The 14895-nt window shown below is 42.1% G+C and overlaps 1 protein-coding gene across 3 annotated transcripts; it reads left to right on the top strand.

The window, feature by feature from the left end:
* Positions 1-674: 674 nt before the first annotated feature.
* Positions 675-14692, top strand: PHAX (phosphorylated adaptor for RNA export). 3 transcript variants are annotated; one of them, XM_075931924.2, is made up of 5 exons: positions 675-850; positions 3300-3919; positions 5589-5709; positions 10404-10487; positions 11671-13340. In XM_075931924.2, the coding sequence occupies exons 1-5, from the start codon at positions 746-748 to the stop codon at positions 11818-11820; spliced, it is 1080 nt and encodes a 359-aa protein (XP_075788039.2). In that variant the 5' UTR covers positions 675-745; the 3' UTR covers positions 11821-13340. The 3 variants fall into 3 exon arrangements, with proteins under 3 accessions (XP_075788039.2, XP_089635403.1, XP_075788038.2); XM_089779277.1 differs by having other exon boundaries at positions 677-850; positions 11725-13340; XM_075931923.2 differs by having other exon boundaries at positions 687-850; positions 13247-14692.
* Positions 14693-14895: the final 203 nt, after the last annotated feature.

The raw sequence follows: 14895 nt of genomic DNA, 5'->3' as shown, positions 1-14895 counted from the left end.
GACCTGGCTCATGGAATATGCTTAGAGCCCTGCAAATCTGCGGCTATACAACTATTTCTGCTTTATATCTGTGGGTAGCAGCAAATCATTTTTGCAGATCTGGATGTGGGTATCAATTTTGTATCCAGGCAGAGCTCTACCTATGCTCACAGATAGGATTGCCAGAATGCTTCAACAAAAATACCAGACACACTTGACATTACATCACAGTCTACATTACAGCTTATTTAGAAAATACCAGACATTTATATTTTCTCAGTTATATTTTCTCAATTTGTTTCCCAAACAGAAAGCTCAAATACTGGACTGCCTGGTTCAAAACCTGACACCCGACAACCCTACTCACAAAGAGCCAGAGGGATCTTTTCTATCAAGCTCCCAACACAGTGGTGACAGGGCGACATGCTCTGGCAAAGCAGTGGGATGACGCTGGCATGCAGGCACCTGATGTGATGGCCCATGCCCTAGGATGGGGCACGATGACGTCAGGAACGGGGAACGGAGACAGTCCCAGCCACTGAGCCAGGCCTTTCACGGGGGGGGGGGAGGGTTTCAAAAAAAGACTACATATCCCGGCATGCCCTGCGGCCCTCCCGCTCGCCCAGCGCAAGGCACTTTGGGGCAAGTGAGCCCCGCGGTCGCTCCCAGCACGGGCGAAGTGGGCGGTGCCATTTGCTTTGCCCACCCCCTTCCCTGCGAGCGGAAGCGCTGGCGGTTCCCGCCTCCCCGGGAGCTCGGCGGGAAGATGGCGCTGGAGGCGCGGCGCATGGAGCAGGATGCGGAGGACGGGGAGATCTCGGACTCGGACTCGGACATGCCGGCCAGCGTCTCGGCCAGCGGCCCCCCGCAGGTGAGGGGAGGCCCCAGGGGCTCGGAGAATGAGCCCGCCGCGGCGCCGGGCTCCGCCCCGCCACTGCTGCCCTGCCCCCCGGGCGGGAGACACCCGCACAGGACCTGCGCGCACAGCCCGGGGATGGTTCCCTCGCGGGGCCGGGGCCGGCGGCGGGTCGCCCGGGGAACGCGCCGGCCCGAGAAAATGCCCCGTGCCCGGCCCCACCCTGCCTGGGCCGCGCTCAGATGCTGCCGGGATGGGGCCAGGAGACCGGGGTGGGGAACAGCCCCTTTGACCAGCCCCTCCCGCCGCATCTGCCGGAGCGCTGCGAAGTGAGCCAGGCTGTGGCCCCGGGGAAGCCGCCTCGCTGTTTCTGTGCGCTGGGGGGAGGGGAGAGAGCAACGGGATTTATGGGTTGGAATTGCTGGCTGTTCTCTTCGGAAGAGACGTTAATTAGTGACACCCCTCCCCCGTTAGTGTTTTTTCCCTTTTATCAGATAGGTACAGTCCTGTCTTCAAACATGAACAACCCACCAGTTAGTTTACTTGCTACATTTCCTCTCTCCCTGTTTGCCAGAGTATGTTACCGGTTTTCGTGGTTGGTCGGGCTGTATTGTCTCCCACGGTTTCAGAAACCAAACAGCAAAGAAGGACGTTTAAAAAGCACTTGTCATAATAGCAATTTCTGAATTTGAAAGCTATCTCCTTTTTGTCTTTAAGCCTTCATCTGCAGAAGAGACTGCCCTTAATTAACTTGAATAGTACAATAGGAGAGAGTATTCCATTGAAGATCTGAGTTTTTATTTTCTATTAGTACAGATGTGTATAGTATAGTCCTGAGATGTGCACCATGAAAGGAGCATGTAAACTACAAATGCATTTTTAATGCATAGGGCTATTCTCACCATGTTGTTCCAAGTGCTATCAAATGTCCTTTTAATTCAAAGTAGTTGTATATTTTATAGGGTGGTAAGACAAGCTGAAGTCTGCTTCTGTTGCCTTATGCCAGAAAATAATTAAAAATTGCCATCAGGTTATTGAAAGAGTTGTGTGGGTTAAAGAGGTGAATATATTCAAAGTAGGGATGTTAGATACAGTTTAGTTTAATAATCATGTAACCGCACAAAATCTTAGTTCGATGGTCCCTGGGGGCAGGCACTCAGCCAGTACACTCCCAGCCCCATTCCTACCCCATGCTGCTGTATCTGTATCAGAAGCAGCAGCATGGGATGTCAGGTGGGCACTGGTCTGAGAGGGGAGCTGGTTTTAAAAACAGAGGCAGCAGTGCAGGATGGCAGTAGCCCCTGTCCATGGGGGTCCAACCTCCCCATGCGCAAAGTTGTGCGCCGACATCCTGTGTACCCCCCGCCCTCTGCGCTGTTGCCTATGATACAGAGGGCATGTCTAGACTACATCCCACTTTCGAAAGAGGGAAGTAAATTAGACAGATCAAAATTGCAAATGAAGCCAGGATTTGAATTTCCCGTGCTTCATTTGCATAATGGTGGCCGTGTGTTCTTTCAAAAAAGGGCTTTTTGAAAGTGAAACCGCCATCTAGACGCGGTTCTTTGGGGGGGGGGGGGGACTTTTTCAAAAGATCCTGTACTCCAAAAAATGAAATTCAATCCCGGCTTCATTTGCAATTTCGATCTGTCTAATTTACTTCCCTCTTTCGAAAGTGGGATGTAGTCTAGACATGCCCAGAGTCAGGGCAGGCTTTTAAGATGATTCCACCCAAGTACCGTCTTCTGCCTACCCCCGCTGCCTCTTTGGGACACAGCAAGGGGGAGCAGCCGACTGTATCAGAGGCTGCAGCACTGGGGGGAAAGGGGGTTCCACAGGATCCAGTGCTCCTGGGGGCCTAGTTTAAAAGTTCCTGTCTCCACCTTTGCTGACTCTAATACAAGTGGTGGGCTATGTAGTCTTTTGGATTAACCAATAAATCCAGTCTTTTTGGTTAATTGTTTAATGACTGAGTTAATATCCCTAAACAAAAAATGAGTGGACAAAAAATTATTTTAAATATGATCTTGTTTTTTATGAGTTCTGTATTATGAGAGAATTTCAGTCCCTCCAAAAAGTATCAGTAAAGGATACTTTATAGGGGTCATAGCAGTATGTCTTGTGGTTAGTCTATGACTAGAAGCTAAGACTGGGTTATATTACCTATTCTTCACAGGTGTCTCCCATAACTTTGAACATATCTCTGTTTACCCATCTGAAACAGAATTATCACTAGCCTACCTCATATGGGTATATGAGCCTTTATTAGTAGGATGCTTTGAAGTCCTTGGATGAAAGTTCTAGTTAAAAGTAAAGTACAGTTAATCTAGTTTTTTTTTTAATTATTCACATATGAATCAGAATAAATTAGTCTTATGGAATCTAATCATAATCCACTTATTAAGGTCACTTTCCTTTTTAAAAATGCTAATTGAATTAATGAAAAATGACTTTGCCATTCCAGAAACCACATGATAGCAACAGTTCCACCAGGCCCTTTCAGGGCACCATTTTACCATGTGCACCAAGTGTAACTTACCGGATGACAAAAGGTGTGGACTCAAGTGAGGAGAGCTTCTCTGATTCAGATGATGACACTTCTGTGTGGAAACGGAAACGACAAAAATGTTTTAACCTTCCTCCGATTAAATCAGAGCCTTTTCAGTTTGGCCAGAGTCACCAAAAGCAAACTGTTTTAGGAGGTAAGAAGATCAACAACATTTGGGGTGCAGTGCTTCAGGAACAAAATCAGGATGCAGTGGCCACTGAACTTGGAATTTTAGGAATGGAAGGTAATATTGACAAGAGTAGGCAATCTGAGAGTTACAATTATTTATTGGCTAAAAAGCTGATGAGAGAAACTGACCAACATGTGGAGGAGATATTAGACAAAGAGCTGGATGAATACATGCATGATGACAAAAAAACAGTGTCAAAGGAGGAAGAAAATGGACAAGGACTTCTCAAACGGAAACGGCCTGTGAAGGACAGACTGAGTGAAAGACAAGAAATGAATTATACAGGGAGGTATGAGATTACTGAAGAAGATTCTGAGGAAAAAGTGGCTGATGAAATTTCTTATAGGTGAGATCTTATGTTCTTACATTGTTTAGGTTATGTGAAAGTTACTGAAGAGGATTAATGGCTGACTGTTTTAGGTGTCCATGTTACATTATGTGAAAGGGGTTTGAACAGTTTGTTCAGGTTCCCAGAAGTCTGAAATCTAAATGCAGTATTATTTGTGGGGCTGGTAGCATCACTTTGTATCAAGGTTGCCCAATACTTTTATAAGATCTTGTTTTCAGTTGTTCATGCCTTTAACCATTTCAGCTTTAATTTTCCATGAAAGGTGTCAACTTGAGGCTGATTTAAAAGGGAAAAAAAGCACCTTCAGCCAAAAGCATTCAGCAATTTCTGAGAATAAGGCTAAGGAAATAATGTTTTGGGCATGTTGAAAAATGGTGGAAACCTTTTATTTAAAAGTCTCTAGTGCCTCTATCCACATGTGTTTCAGAGGAGATACTTGAAAGATGTGCTTTTTGCTATCCTTATGAAAACCTGCCCAAAATGGGCTAAGTTAGGGTTTTTGTAATGCTAACAGTCATTTAAATGATTAACGGATAAGCCTGAGCTTATTGGTTAATCCAAATGACTATACGCAACCCCTCCCCTTGCTTGCTTCTGTATGAGAGGCAGCAGGAGGGCGGGGTGGGAGCTGTTGTTGGTGTGTGTGCTGGTTCTTGGAGAGTCGTCTGCCCTGCACCCTCACTGCTTCCTACTGAGACAGCCTCATGTGGGGGCAGGCAGAGCAGGTTCTTGAGAGAAGAAGCCTTTGAAGCTGGCTCCCACGTACTGGCTCCTGCTGAGCCAATTCTCCACAAACCCCCTAGTACAGAGGCAGGTGGGGGTGGAAAGAGAGTCGGTGCTCTCGCCCCTCCCTCCCACAACGTAAACGTGTATCTGCTGAAAATTTCACAAATAAACGCATTTAAACATTCCTAATACAGAGTCAGTAGCCTGGGGCGGCAGCCAGCTCCATGGAAGCGGGGCCAGGACCCTGAATGGTAACCTTAACAGTTATACTGTTACATCTCTACCGTCAGAGTAGTTAAACACAGGAATAAATTGCCTAGGGAGTTTGTGGAATCTCCATCATTGGAAATCATTAAAAGCAGGTTAGACAAACATCTGTCAAGGATGATCTAGACGGTGCTTGGTCCTGCCATGAGTGCAGGGGACTGGACTTGATGACCTCTCTAGGTGCCTTCCAGTTCTAGTATTCTATTATATTTGTCCAAAAACTTTGCATCTATTTAGTTACAAAGAATGTAAGATTACTCTCTGAACTCTTGTATTAATTTAACAGTGTTTCATATACCATCAGTTTTATGGTTTCTTGTGTATAGATAGTGGTTTGTGATGCTGCAACTACATGCGCTTGGGCAAATGCTTGTTGAAAAGATCTTACAAACATCAGTAGTGAGGAAAAATATTTAAAGATATTTAAAAACAAAATTGTGCATCTTCTTTGAAGATTGAACTGTTGCAAGTACAGTATATTAAAATCCATCTTAAAATCAGAGTTGGCAGTAGTTAAACAGAAAATCTATATGCATCTTTAGCTTGCAGTAATTAAAGCTTTAATCTCCTGCAGCATTTATAACACTAGCTATTTGAGTAGCCCCATTGAAATCACATGCTTAATTTATTCATGTGAACAATCCCACTCACTGGGAGATATGCTTTTTTTTAGGCTTCAGGAACCAAAGAAAGACTTGATAGCCCGAATAGTGAAAATAATTGGAAATAAGAAAGCTATTGAACTGCTTATGGAAACAGCTGAAGTGGAACAAAATGGTGGACTCTTCATAATGGTAAGAAACTGTATTTTGCAACCTGTCTTCATTCTAAGTACTATTGCAGTGCTTTCACACTTGATAAATTTTCCCAAATTCCCTGTATTAAATCTGTCTTCATCATGAACTTCATACCCATCCCTTTTCCATTTGATCCATGAAAACAATCAACAGTTAAACATTTAAATAGTTCATGCTTACATATAAATAGGCTTCGCAAAGTCGGTTTTTATTTTATAGTTTTTAAGCCTTTTTGAAGTATTCTTTCAATGTAAATTTTTGCAGTTATGGGAATTTGGGGGAGTTAGGCCATTGGGATGGGAAGGTCAAACAATTATTTAAAGATGGAGTTCAAAAATTAGTTTTGTAACCATAAAAACTAGGGATGTTAAAATCATGTGACATGGTAATTGTGTAACCATTAACAAAAAAAATCTTAGTGGTCTCTCATGCTTTGGGCTCTACAGTATAAAGTTTAGCAGCAAAGTCTCTCCGGGAGACCAGGGTCACCAGGCCCTGTTCACATTTCGTAGGGTTTCTTGAAGTCAGCAGATTCAAGAAGACAATACTGAGCTGCTATCTTCAGAAACATGAAGGCTAGTAGCTTTTTTATTTTTGTAATGAAAGCTTTAGATTATTCCTGTGGGAATTCTGCTAAAAAGTTAAAAATTCTCCATGTATTTTTAAATTCTGAAAAAAAAAATCTATTTTATTTGTTAAAATAACAAATTATAATCACATCAGTTTCAATTATTTTGGTGATTTATTTCATAATATCTGTCAGCAAGTATGTCTAACAATGCAAGCAGCAAAAAAGATGCAGGGTTGTGTTGTGTGCTCTTCTTTTTTTTGTTGTTGGTTGTTGACAAATAGATTCCTTATTGGTGTATTTAAATTAATTACTGAAAATTGTTTTAACTACAATACAGACATTTGTTTCCCGCACTCCTCAGTGCAAAGGCTTGGGGGAGCCAGGGATAACAAAGGAGCTGAAGGAGCAGAAAGGAGTCTAGGAGTGAATCTGGAGTAGGGATGTAAGCGTGTAGTCGACTGTTGAACTACCCGATAAGCTGCCTCTGTATGAGAGGCAGCAAGGGGGAGGAGGACAGGAGCCAGTGCTAGGGAGAGCCGACTTAAAAGCCGGTTTTCCCCAGCACTGTCTCTGTGGACCCGCCTCCCCCTTGCAGCCTCTAAGGGAGGGTGCTACAAAGTGGGGAATAAGGGAGGCCCAGGTTGCCTCAAACAGGAGCTGCTGGGTCCAGCACGAGTCGGGATTGCTGGGTCCAGCATGAGCTGGGATGGTGAGCCTCTGTATTTTAAATGTAGTAAGAGCTTGGCTCGATTAGTGGTCCAGAACTGACACAAGCTGAGATTGTTCAGTCCCGGCTCCATGCAGCTCCTGCTGTGGCTCTGTGGAGGGCTGCCTTATCGATTAGTTGTGTAGTCTAGGGATGTTAAATTTCAATTATTCATCTAATTGAATAGTTGATGGAATTTCCATCGACTACTTGATTAATCGATAAGGGGGGTGCTCGTGTACATTTCAAAAGGAGAGGGGCAGTGAGAACTTGTGCCAGCGAGGATCAGAGCAGTCCCTGCTGGTGCAGATTCCCCTCTGAGTCTTTTCCTTTAAAATGTACAAGAGCCGCTTGTGGCTCTCGCACATTTCAAAGTCAGACAAGCAGCAGTTGGACCAGTGCAAGTGGGACTGTTTCAGTCCCTGCTCATGCCATCTCCCCTCTGCCTTTCCTGCCCCCCTCAGTAACAGTGCTATGGGGAAGTGGCTTTTAAGCTGCTCCTCACCACCCCTTGCTGTTCTCTCTGATAGAGGCAACAAGGTGGGGGAAATGACCAGTTGAGTTCCTACTCAACTACCGGATAAGCATTTGCTTATCGGGTAGTCAACTAATTGTTTACATCCATAGTGTAGTTAATACAAATTGTATTGACTACACTATTAGCCAGAGCATCACAATTTAACATCCTTAATCTGGAGGGTATGAGTGAGGGTAGTAGGAACAGGGTTGTGTGGGGGTTTTTTGAATTTTTTTGGAAGGGAGGAAGTTGGGGAGCTTCCTCTATGCAGACTCTGGCTGACACCAAACCTCTCCTATTCAGCTGTGCACACTTGCCCTTATACCCCTGTGGTTCTGGAGCCCTCCCACCCTTTTGGCATCTGGGCTCAATGCAGTTACCCCATTTGCTTCTGAGCCTGTACCACCATCTGAATCCATCTAGGATACCCCCTGCCCAGAAACCCCACGTGCTCCACTCTGCCTCCTAACCTGGCTCCCAGCCAGGCAGCTGTGAGATAAATACCTGGCTGCTACTAGTGTGGTCTGGCACCACAGCTGCCTCTGGTGAGCAAAAGGCAGAACTGCAGCAGTTCTTGGGCAGAAAGTATTTTTGAGGTGGGTGTGGGGATTCTCCACTGGACAGTTTTCCCAGGAGTATGGAATTCTGCAGTATCCATGTCTACTACATCAAGCAGGTTGGATGTTGAACAGCACTGGTGTAAAGTTCAATAAGTATAGATGTCAAGATGACAGGTTCAACATCTGACTTAAGCTTATTCCCAAGTACTAATTTTTGAATATAATTTCAGTATTTCTTTTGCTTTGGGTAAACTTTTGTAGTAAAGGGAAGGAATCTTATAAATTTCATTTTACAGCCTTGGTAGTTAGGCATGCAAACAAGATGTAAGTCTATGTTGAGAGTCATTATAGATAAGTTTGTCTACAGATGTTACTAAGTATAGACTTCGTTATGGGTTGAGGGCTATCAAAGTTTGTACAACAACTGAGCTATGGGAAGAGCATAAAATATGCATAAATTACTTTAATCCTATATTTCCAGGAGCCACTCTTGATAATGATACTTAAAGTATTTTATCTGAACATTCATGCTAATGAACTTAGATTTCTTTTAGGAATAAATGCTTCCTTGAAGGATTAAAGCATTTGCCGCTCAAATGAAAAGAAAGTATGTTGTAACTCCTGAGAATACTTGCCCATCATATTCTTTAGATAGTGAATTCTTTTATGTATGTGCTACAGAAGTATTTTTGACCAAACTTAAAGAACACCTCATAGTTGCAGTTGTTTTCTGTTAGGGTTTTATGTGCAGTTAAACTGATAAGTGTGTATTGTCCCTGTAGTAACTTGTCTTAAAATTATTAAAGATAAATGCAATAAAACTAAATTTTTGTATTAGTATTGGGCTATTCCTGTTGATTTTTTTTGGTCATATTTAATGTTCATGTTTGTGTTCAAACAGTATAAAGGAAAGTGTTAAATTATGTTATTAGCAATATATTACATGGCCATAATTTTCAGTCTTTTTAATGTTCAGCTCCATTCATGCTCTAATATGACTCTATCACTACATGTTGCTACTGTTACATCAGCCACTGAACTCAAAAGGAGCATGAAACTACTGTGCAGAGAGGGAGGTTTCAGAATTATTTTTTTTAACACGTCAGGTCTCGAGTAGAGATGTTAACATGTGTTTACTTCCAAATACAGTAAACTTCCGATAATCCAGCACCCTTAGGACCCAGGGGGTGCCGGATTATCAGATATGCCGGACTATCGGAAGGGGGGGCTATGAAGGGTCTGTAGTGGGGTAGGGGGATGCCACCCCAGACCTCTCATAGCCCCCCCTTCCGATAGTCCAGCTCTGCCCCAGGCGTCCCTGATTCAGCCGCTGCTGGTAAGTTTCAGCAGCGGCTGAATCGGGGACACCTTGGGCAGAGCAGCTGGGGTGCTACCGGGTTGGTCCGGTAGCGCCGCCCCTCGGCGCTGCGAGACCAACCCGGCAGCACCCCATCTGCTCTTGGGGATGCTTGGGACAGAGCAGCTGGGGTGCTGCTGGGTTGGTCCCGCAGTGCCGAGGAGCGGTGCTACAGGACCAACCCGGCAGCACCCCAGCTGCTGTGCCCCAGGCATCCCTGATTCAGCCGCTGCTGAAACTGACCAGCGGCTGACCAGAATCAGCCACTGGTCAGTTTCAGCAGCGGCTGAATCGGGAAGGCCGGGCGCAGAGCAGCTCCAATGGTCCGGCTGCTCAGAGCACTTCTGGGTTCCCGATGGTGCCGGACCATCAGGAGTGCCGAAGCATTGGATGCCGAACCAATGGAGTTTTACTGTAGTGTGTGTTCCTTGTATTCCCCTGTCTGTATGCATCAGTTGTCTTGTATTTAGATTGTAAGCTCTTTCTTACAGTCTGGTTCATGATTGCAACTGCTAGATGCTATAGTAGTACAAATTAATAAAACCTGAATCGGTGGATTTGTAGCTGATGTGATCTATTATACCAGTTCTTGTTTCTTAACTGGCTCTTGAAACTTTAAACGGAGTATTTTTTTTAAATTTCATAATTCACCTATCCAATTATAGAGTGTCTTGTGTGTCATTGGCCAATTTTTATAGATGAAACTCAAGGGGGAAAAAACTATTCAGAGCTGGGATTGTCTTTGTAACATGCTTGTTCAGCACCTGGCGCAGTTGGTTCTGGGCATCTGGATGCTACCTCAGTATAGCACCTAGCACATAGGGTCATGGTACTTAACTGGGACTTTTGAGCACTATCACGATATAAATAATAAAAATACTAAAGAAAGGAGTTACCAAATAAAAATTAAGGGACATTTTAGAATTAGTAAATGACAATTACTTTGAATCAGCTGAATAACTTATTTTTCCTTTATGTAGAATGGTAGTAGAAGAAGAACGCCAGGAGGAGTTTATTTAAATCTCCTGAAGAATACACCTAGCATCACTGGAGAGAAAATCAAGGTAAACAAGTTAGATTGTAAATCAGCATGACTACAGTAAATTAAAATCCTTTTTTGAAGAACTAATAATTTTAGAGTTTTTTTTTTGAGAGTTAAACTAGTATGAAAATGTTAATTGTGCAAATCTGTAATTGTTCCCACACACAACTGTTAAACGCAGCAGTGAGGAACCTTTTTTGTGTTGGGAGCCACTGACCCATAGAAAAATCAGTTAGGGGCTGCACACAAAAAACCTGAGCCTCAGGGGCTGGATCTAGGCAAACCAGGGGCTGCATCCGGCCCCCAGGCCTTAGGTTCTCCGCCCCTGGTTAAAGGCAATATTAAGGGTACAAAGTTAAGGCCTCCAAAGATAGTGAATGCTAATCTTCTGAATTCAGCTGCTTGTTTATATGTGTAATGACTAGGAGGTCAACTTAAATTGTGAAGTTATTTTTTGTGGGTTGCTCATGGCATAAGTGACATTTTATAGATGTGTTCTGTATACAAATATATTGTACTACTGTTACAATTGTAAGTGGCTTTCGATAAGGGAGTCTACTAAATCCAGGATTCTCCATGGTAGGTTTTGGGATGTTGTGGGTGTTTGTTTTTTGTTGTGGGGGGTTTTTTTTTTTTTTGGCAGAGACCTCTTTTGAAAATATTACAGGCTGTGACAACATATTTCCCCCTATCCCACTTCCCCAAATGGTGAACTGCTCGACTATATCACACTTCTGCACTGCTGTGGGAAGTGGTGGTACCTAGTCAGCAACCACTCCTCTCCAGCCACCCAGCTCTAAAGCCAGAGCAAAAAGCAGTGGCTGCTGGACAGGCACTCAGCTCTAGAGGGAGTGCTCCTGCACCAGCAAGAACATAGAATGGTGATAATGTCATGACACCCCCTCTCTTCTGCCCTCTCACCCCCACCCCCCACACACTAGCCTCCATCACCCGCAACCAGTATTCCCTCTAATTTTTCCCACAACTGAGTGGAATCAATTTTGTTACAGGGAACTTAGCCTGCAACCTTTGTTTGGGTTAGAACACCCCAGTTTGAGAAATGCCCATGAAATCTGTATTAATATAAAGGAAAAGTACACCAGACCAGATTTTGAAGTTCATAATGTATTTTTTGTGGCCAAGAATTTGAGGACCTTACTTATAACAGTCTTTAATTGTATGATCTCATACTATTTTTTCCACAGAACTTGTGCTCAAATTGGATAGCAGCTCTTAAATGTGTAGTGTTCTTCTTTCAGCTTCCACAACAAATGCAGCAAGGGTACTACAGACAGCAACTTCTTACCTTTACAACTCTGATTCGTCCCCAGATCATGCTGCATCCAGTGCACTAAAAGAGGCAAAGATACTGTAATAAAAATAGTATACAATCATGTGAATAAAGACTGTATAATAATGCATATGTGAAAGGGCCACAGAAATAGCTACACAAGTGACCTTAGTACAGAGATATACACCATCTTTTGAGTGCATGACTTCCTAGGTTTTTGGTTTTTTTTAAAAAGCAAACTGGGGAAAAAAAAGCAATCCTCAAATTCATCATGCATTATATTGACAGGAACTCCTCTGCAATGTCAGAATTTTTAAATACATAGAAAGCACCTCTGCGGTATGTGCTAATGGAATAAATGGTATCAGGAGCAGCACTAGAAAAGGACACAATGTATTTCGCCATTAGGCTTCACAAATATTTGACACCAGAGTAATAGTAAGACTAGAGAGGAACTCTCCCCACAGAGGACTCTCCCCAGCAGGGATTGCCTCAGGTTCCTGCTGCCTCTCTCCCTTTGAAATGTACAAGAACTGTCCATGGCTCCTGTACATTTCAAATGGGAGGCACAGCGGGATAGTGAGCTCCTCCCTAATTGACTAATTGGAAATTCCCTATTTTTAGTTGTTTGTTTATTTTTACTATTTATATATTTTTCTAATATATCTTTAAAGGTTGGATTTGGGACACCTACCTACCCTTGTTATTTTACTCCCTAATTGACTAATCGGAAATTCCATCGACTACTTGATTAGCTGATTAATCAAAATTTAACATCCCTAAACTGGGCTAGATGGACCTCTGGTCTGACCCAGTATGGCCATTCTTATAGATAACTTTTAGACTACAGGTTGAACCTCTCTAGTCTGGCACTCTTTGGTTTGGGCATGATTTTAGTTGGCCAAGTGTCTTCTTATCATGGGTGTTGCCAAGTTTCCCACAGTCCCATAAAGTTTATTTACAGCCACCATTTCTTGCTCAGTGTTCTGTGCTGTTGGTTAGCTCTAATTTACCCCTAAATGTCTTAAGAGCCCAGTAAGCAGTAGAACTGTTGTTAATGCTACTAAACAATATTGACCTCCCATGGTCTGACAAATTGTCTGGTTCTGTACCAGTCAGGTCCCAAGGGTGCCTTGAACTAGAGATGTTCAATCTGTAGTACAAACACAATCTTCCTCGAGTTATCTAAATACAAATCTACACATCAAAGCTCTGATCTGTTTAATGTGGAATTGTTTGTTATTTATAGGGAATAGTCGTAAATACTATTTATATATTTTTCTAATATGTCTTCAAGGTTGAATTTGGGACACCTACCCTTTCAGTTATTTAACCCCTTTATGTCTTAAGCGCAATCTTACTATTTTAAAGATTATTAAAGGCAATTATATCCTGGTTAGGTACGTAGGGCTCTTTCATTTTTTTCCTTAGCAGTTTTAAGGTAAAGATATGCATAATCAGCATATTACATAAATATTTTCCTCTTTAAGGAAATCTTCTGTGTTGAAAACCAGAAGGAGTATGAAAACAAAAAAGCTGCTAAGAAGAGGAGACTACAAGTTCTGGGAAAGAAGATGAAACAAGCTATAAAAGGGCTCAACCTTCAAGAATATGATGATGCATCTCGAGAAACTTTTGCTAGTGACACAAATGAGGCCCTGGCTTCTTTGGATGATTTACAGGAAGGACATGGTGAAACAAAGCTGGATCCAGAGGATGCCATTGAAATTGATAATGCTCATGATCTGGAGATTTTTTAGTTATTAATGGACTGGATACGTTAAAGAACTAAATCTCTGATATTAAATCAGCCTTTTATATTATACTTCTGATTACTTATTTTCACAAATTGCACAAGTAAATATGATTGGAAACACTTGTATTTGAGAGAACTTGACATAATTAGCTAAATGTGAGTGCTTGGTAGAGAAGTTATCTATCCTGTTTTATCAATCTGGCCACTGTGTCCTTCAGAAGATGTTAAAATGTTTTAGATAATTCTGTCTTAAAAATCTTTTGCTGGTTGATTTTCACTTAGTTGGCAAATTTAGGAATAAACTCAAGGCTAGTGTTTAAAAAAACTATGTAATTGATTAAAGTTAAAATGTCATACTTAGGCAGACACTGCTCCTAAAACTAATGGAGAGGATAAAGCATTTTGCCTAATATAAAATATTGGTATTAAAGGTCCTGTATTTTTAATATGGCAAAATACCGAGAAAGTCCTGTAAAACCTTTTCTGGCTGGTTTGTTCACACAAAAGCAGCTGGGTTCCTGCAGTTTTCCTTCACTTGGGTAACAACCTATTTTTTCAAAGTAATCAGTGGTGGATAGCACATGAAGCACACATTTATAAAGACTCTGAGCCTTCCCATTTCTTATTATGGACTGAACTAACCACATTTTTTATTAAAAGTTTTTTTCCCTATTTTATCAATCATGACCTTATTTTATTGTTGAATGGGTCAGATGCTAATTTGAAATTCCCTTCAATGATTTATCTGCTGTTAGTTAATGGTAGTAGTTGTCTGCTCCATCTTCTGTATGTATGCAGAAACAAGTGTTAGGTTAAGTTTTTTTTGCATGCCTTTGCAGCATTCAGAGAATGTGGAGACACTTGATCACAGAAGCTTGTCAGGAATTTGAGCTCTAATCCCATCTGTCACATTGCCTTTGTTTCATTTTTTCCCCATCTGTAAAATGAAGGTAATATCTACCATGCTCACAAGGGGATTGTGAGAGTTACTTAATGTTGGTAAGGCCCTTTGAAGGTGATACTTGGTATGATGCTGATCATTTTTTTTGTTTGGATTATAACAGAAAAACTTGTGTGCTACATTGTTTGTGCTGCACAAACATCTTAATGTTACTTACAGTAGATGTTCTATAATTGAAAATGAATGTGTATTTCAGTCTAAAATGTTTCCAAAACAAAAGGCCTGATCCTGTGACTTTTGCCCATCTAAAACTTCCATTAATAGCAAGAGAATACAAGAGCAATAGAAAAACAACATATAGTAATGTCCATATACAATTCTGCGTAATATGGAGGAATTCAACACACTTCACATCAAATGAAGCTTATAAAAATCTGTAGGAAGGATATCTATAAAGCTGATCATCTTCCTATAACTGTGTC

This window comes from Pelodiscus sinensis, chromosome 6 (assembly GCF_052426305.1).
Source record: "Pelodiscus sinensis isolate ZL-2025 chromosome 6, ASM5242630v1, whole genome shotgun sequence".
In the NCBI taxonomy this organism is placed as follows: domain Eukaryota; kingdom Metazoa; phylum Chordata; order Testudines; family Trionychidae; genus Pelodiscus; species Pelodiscus sinensis.
The sequence above is the reverse complement of the archived record's forward strand: the minus strand, read 5'-3'. Positions and strand labels throughout refer to the sequence as shown.

What these genes read in the sequence shown, in the direction of transcription:
- PHAX (XM_075931923.2), top strand. Translation starts at nt 746, where the DNA reads ATGGCGCTGGAGGCGCGGCGCATGGAGCAGGATGCGGAGGACGGGGAG. An exon ending in CGGCCAGCGGCCCCCCGCAG is followed by an intron (nt 851 to 3,299) that starts GTGAGGGGAGGC and finishes TTGCCATTCCAG; the next exon opens with AAACCACATGATAGCAACAG. An exon ending in GCTGATGAAATTTCTTATAG is followed by an intron (nt 3,920 to 5,588) that starts GTGAGATCTTAT and finishes GCTTTTTTTTAG; the next exon opens with GCTTCAGGAACCAAAGAAAG.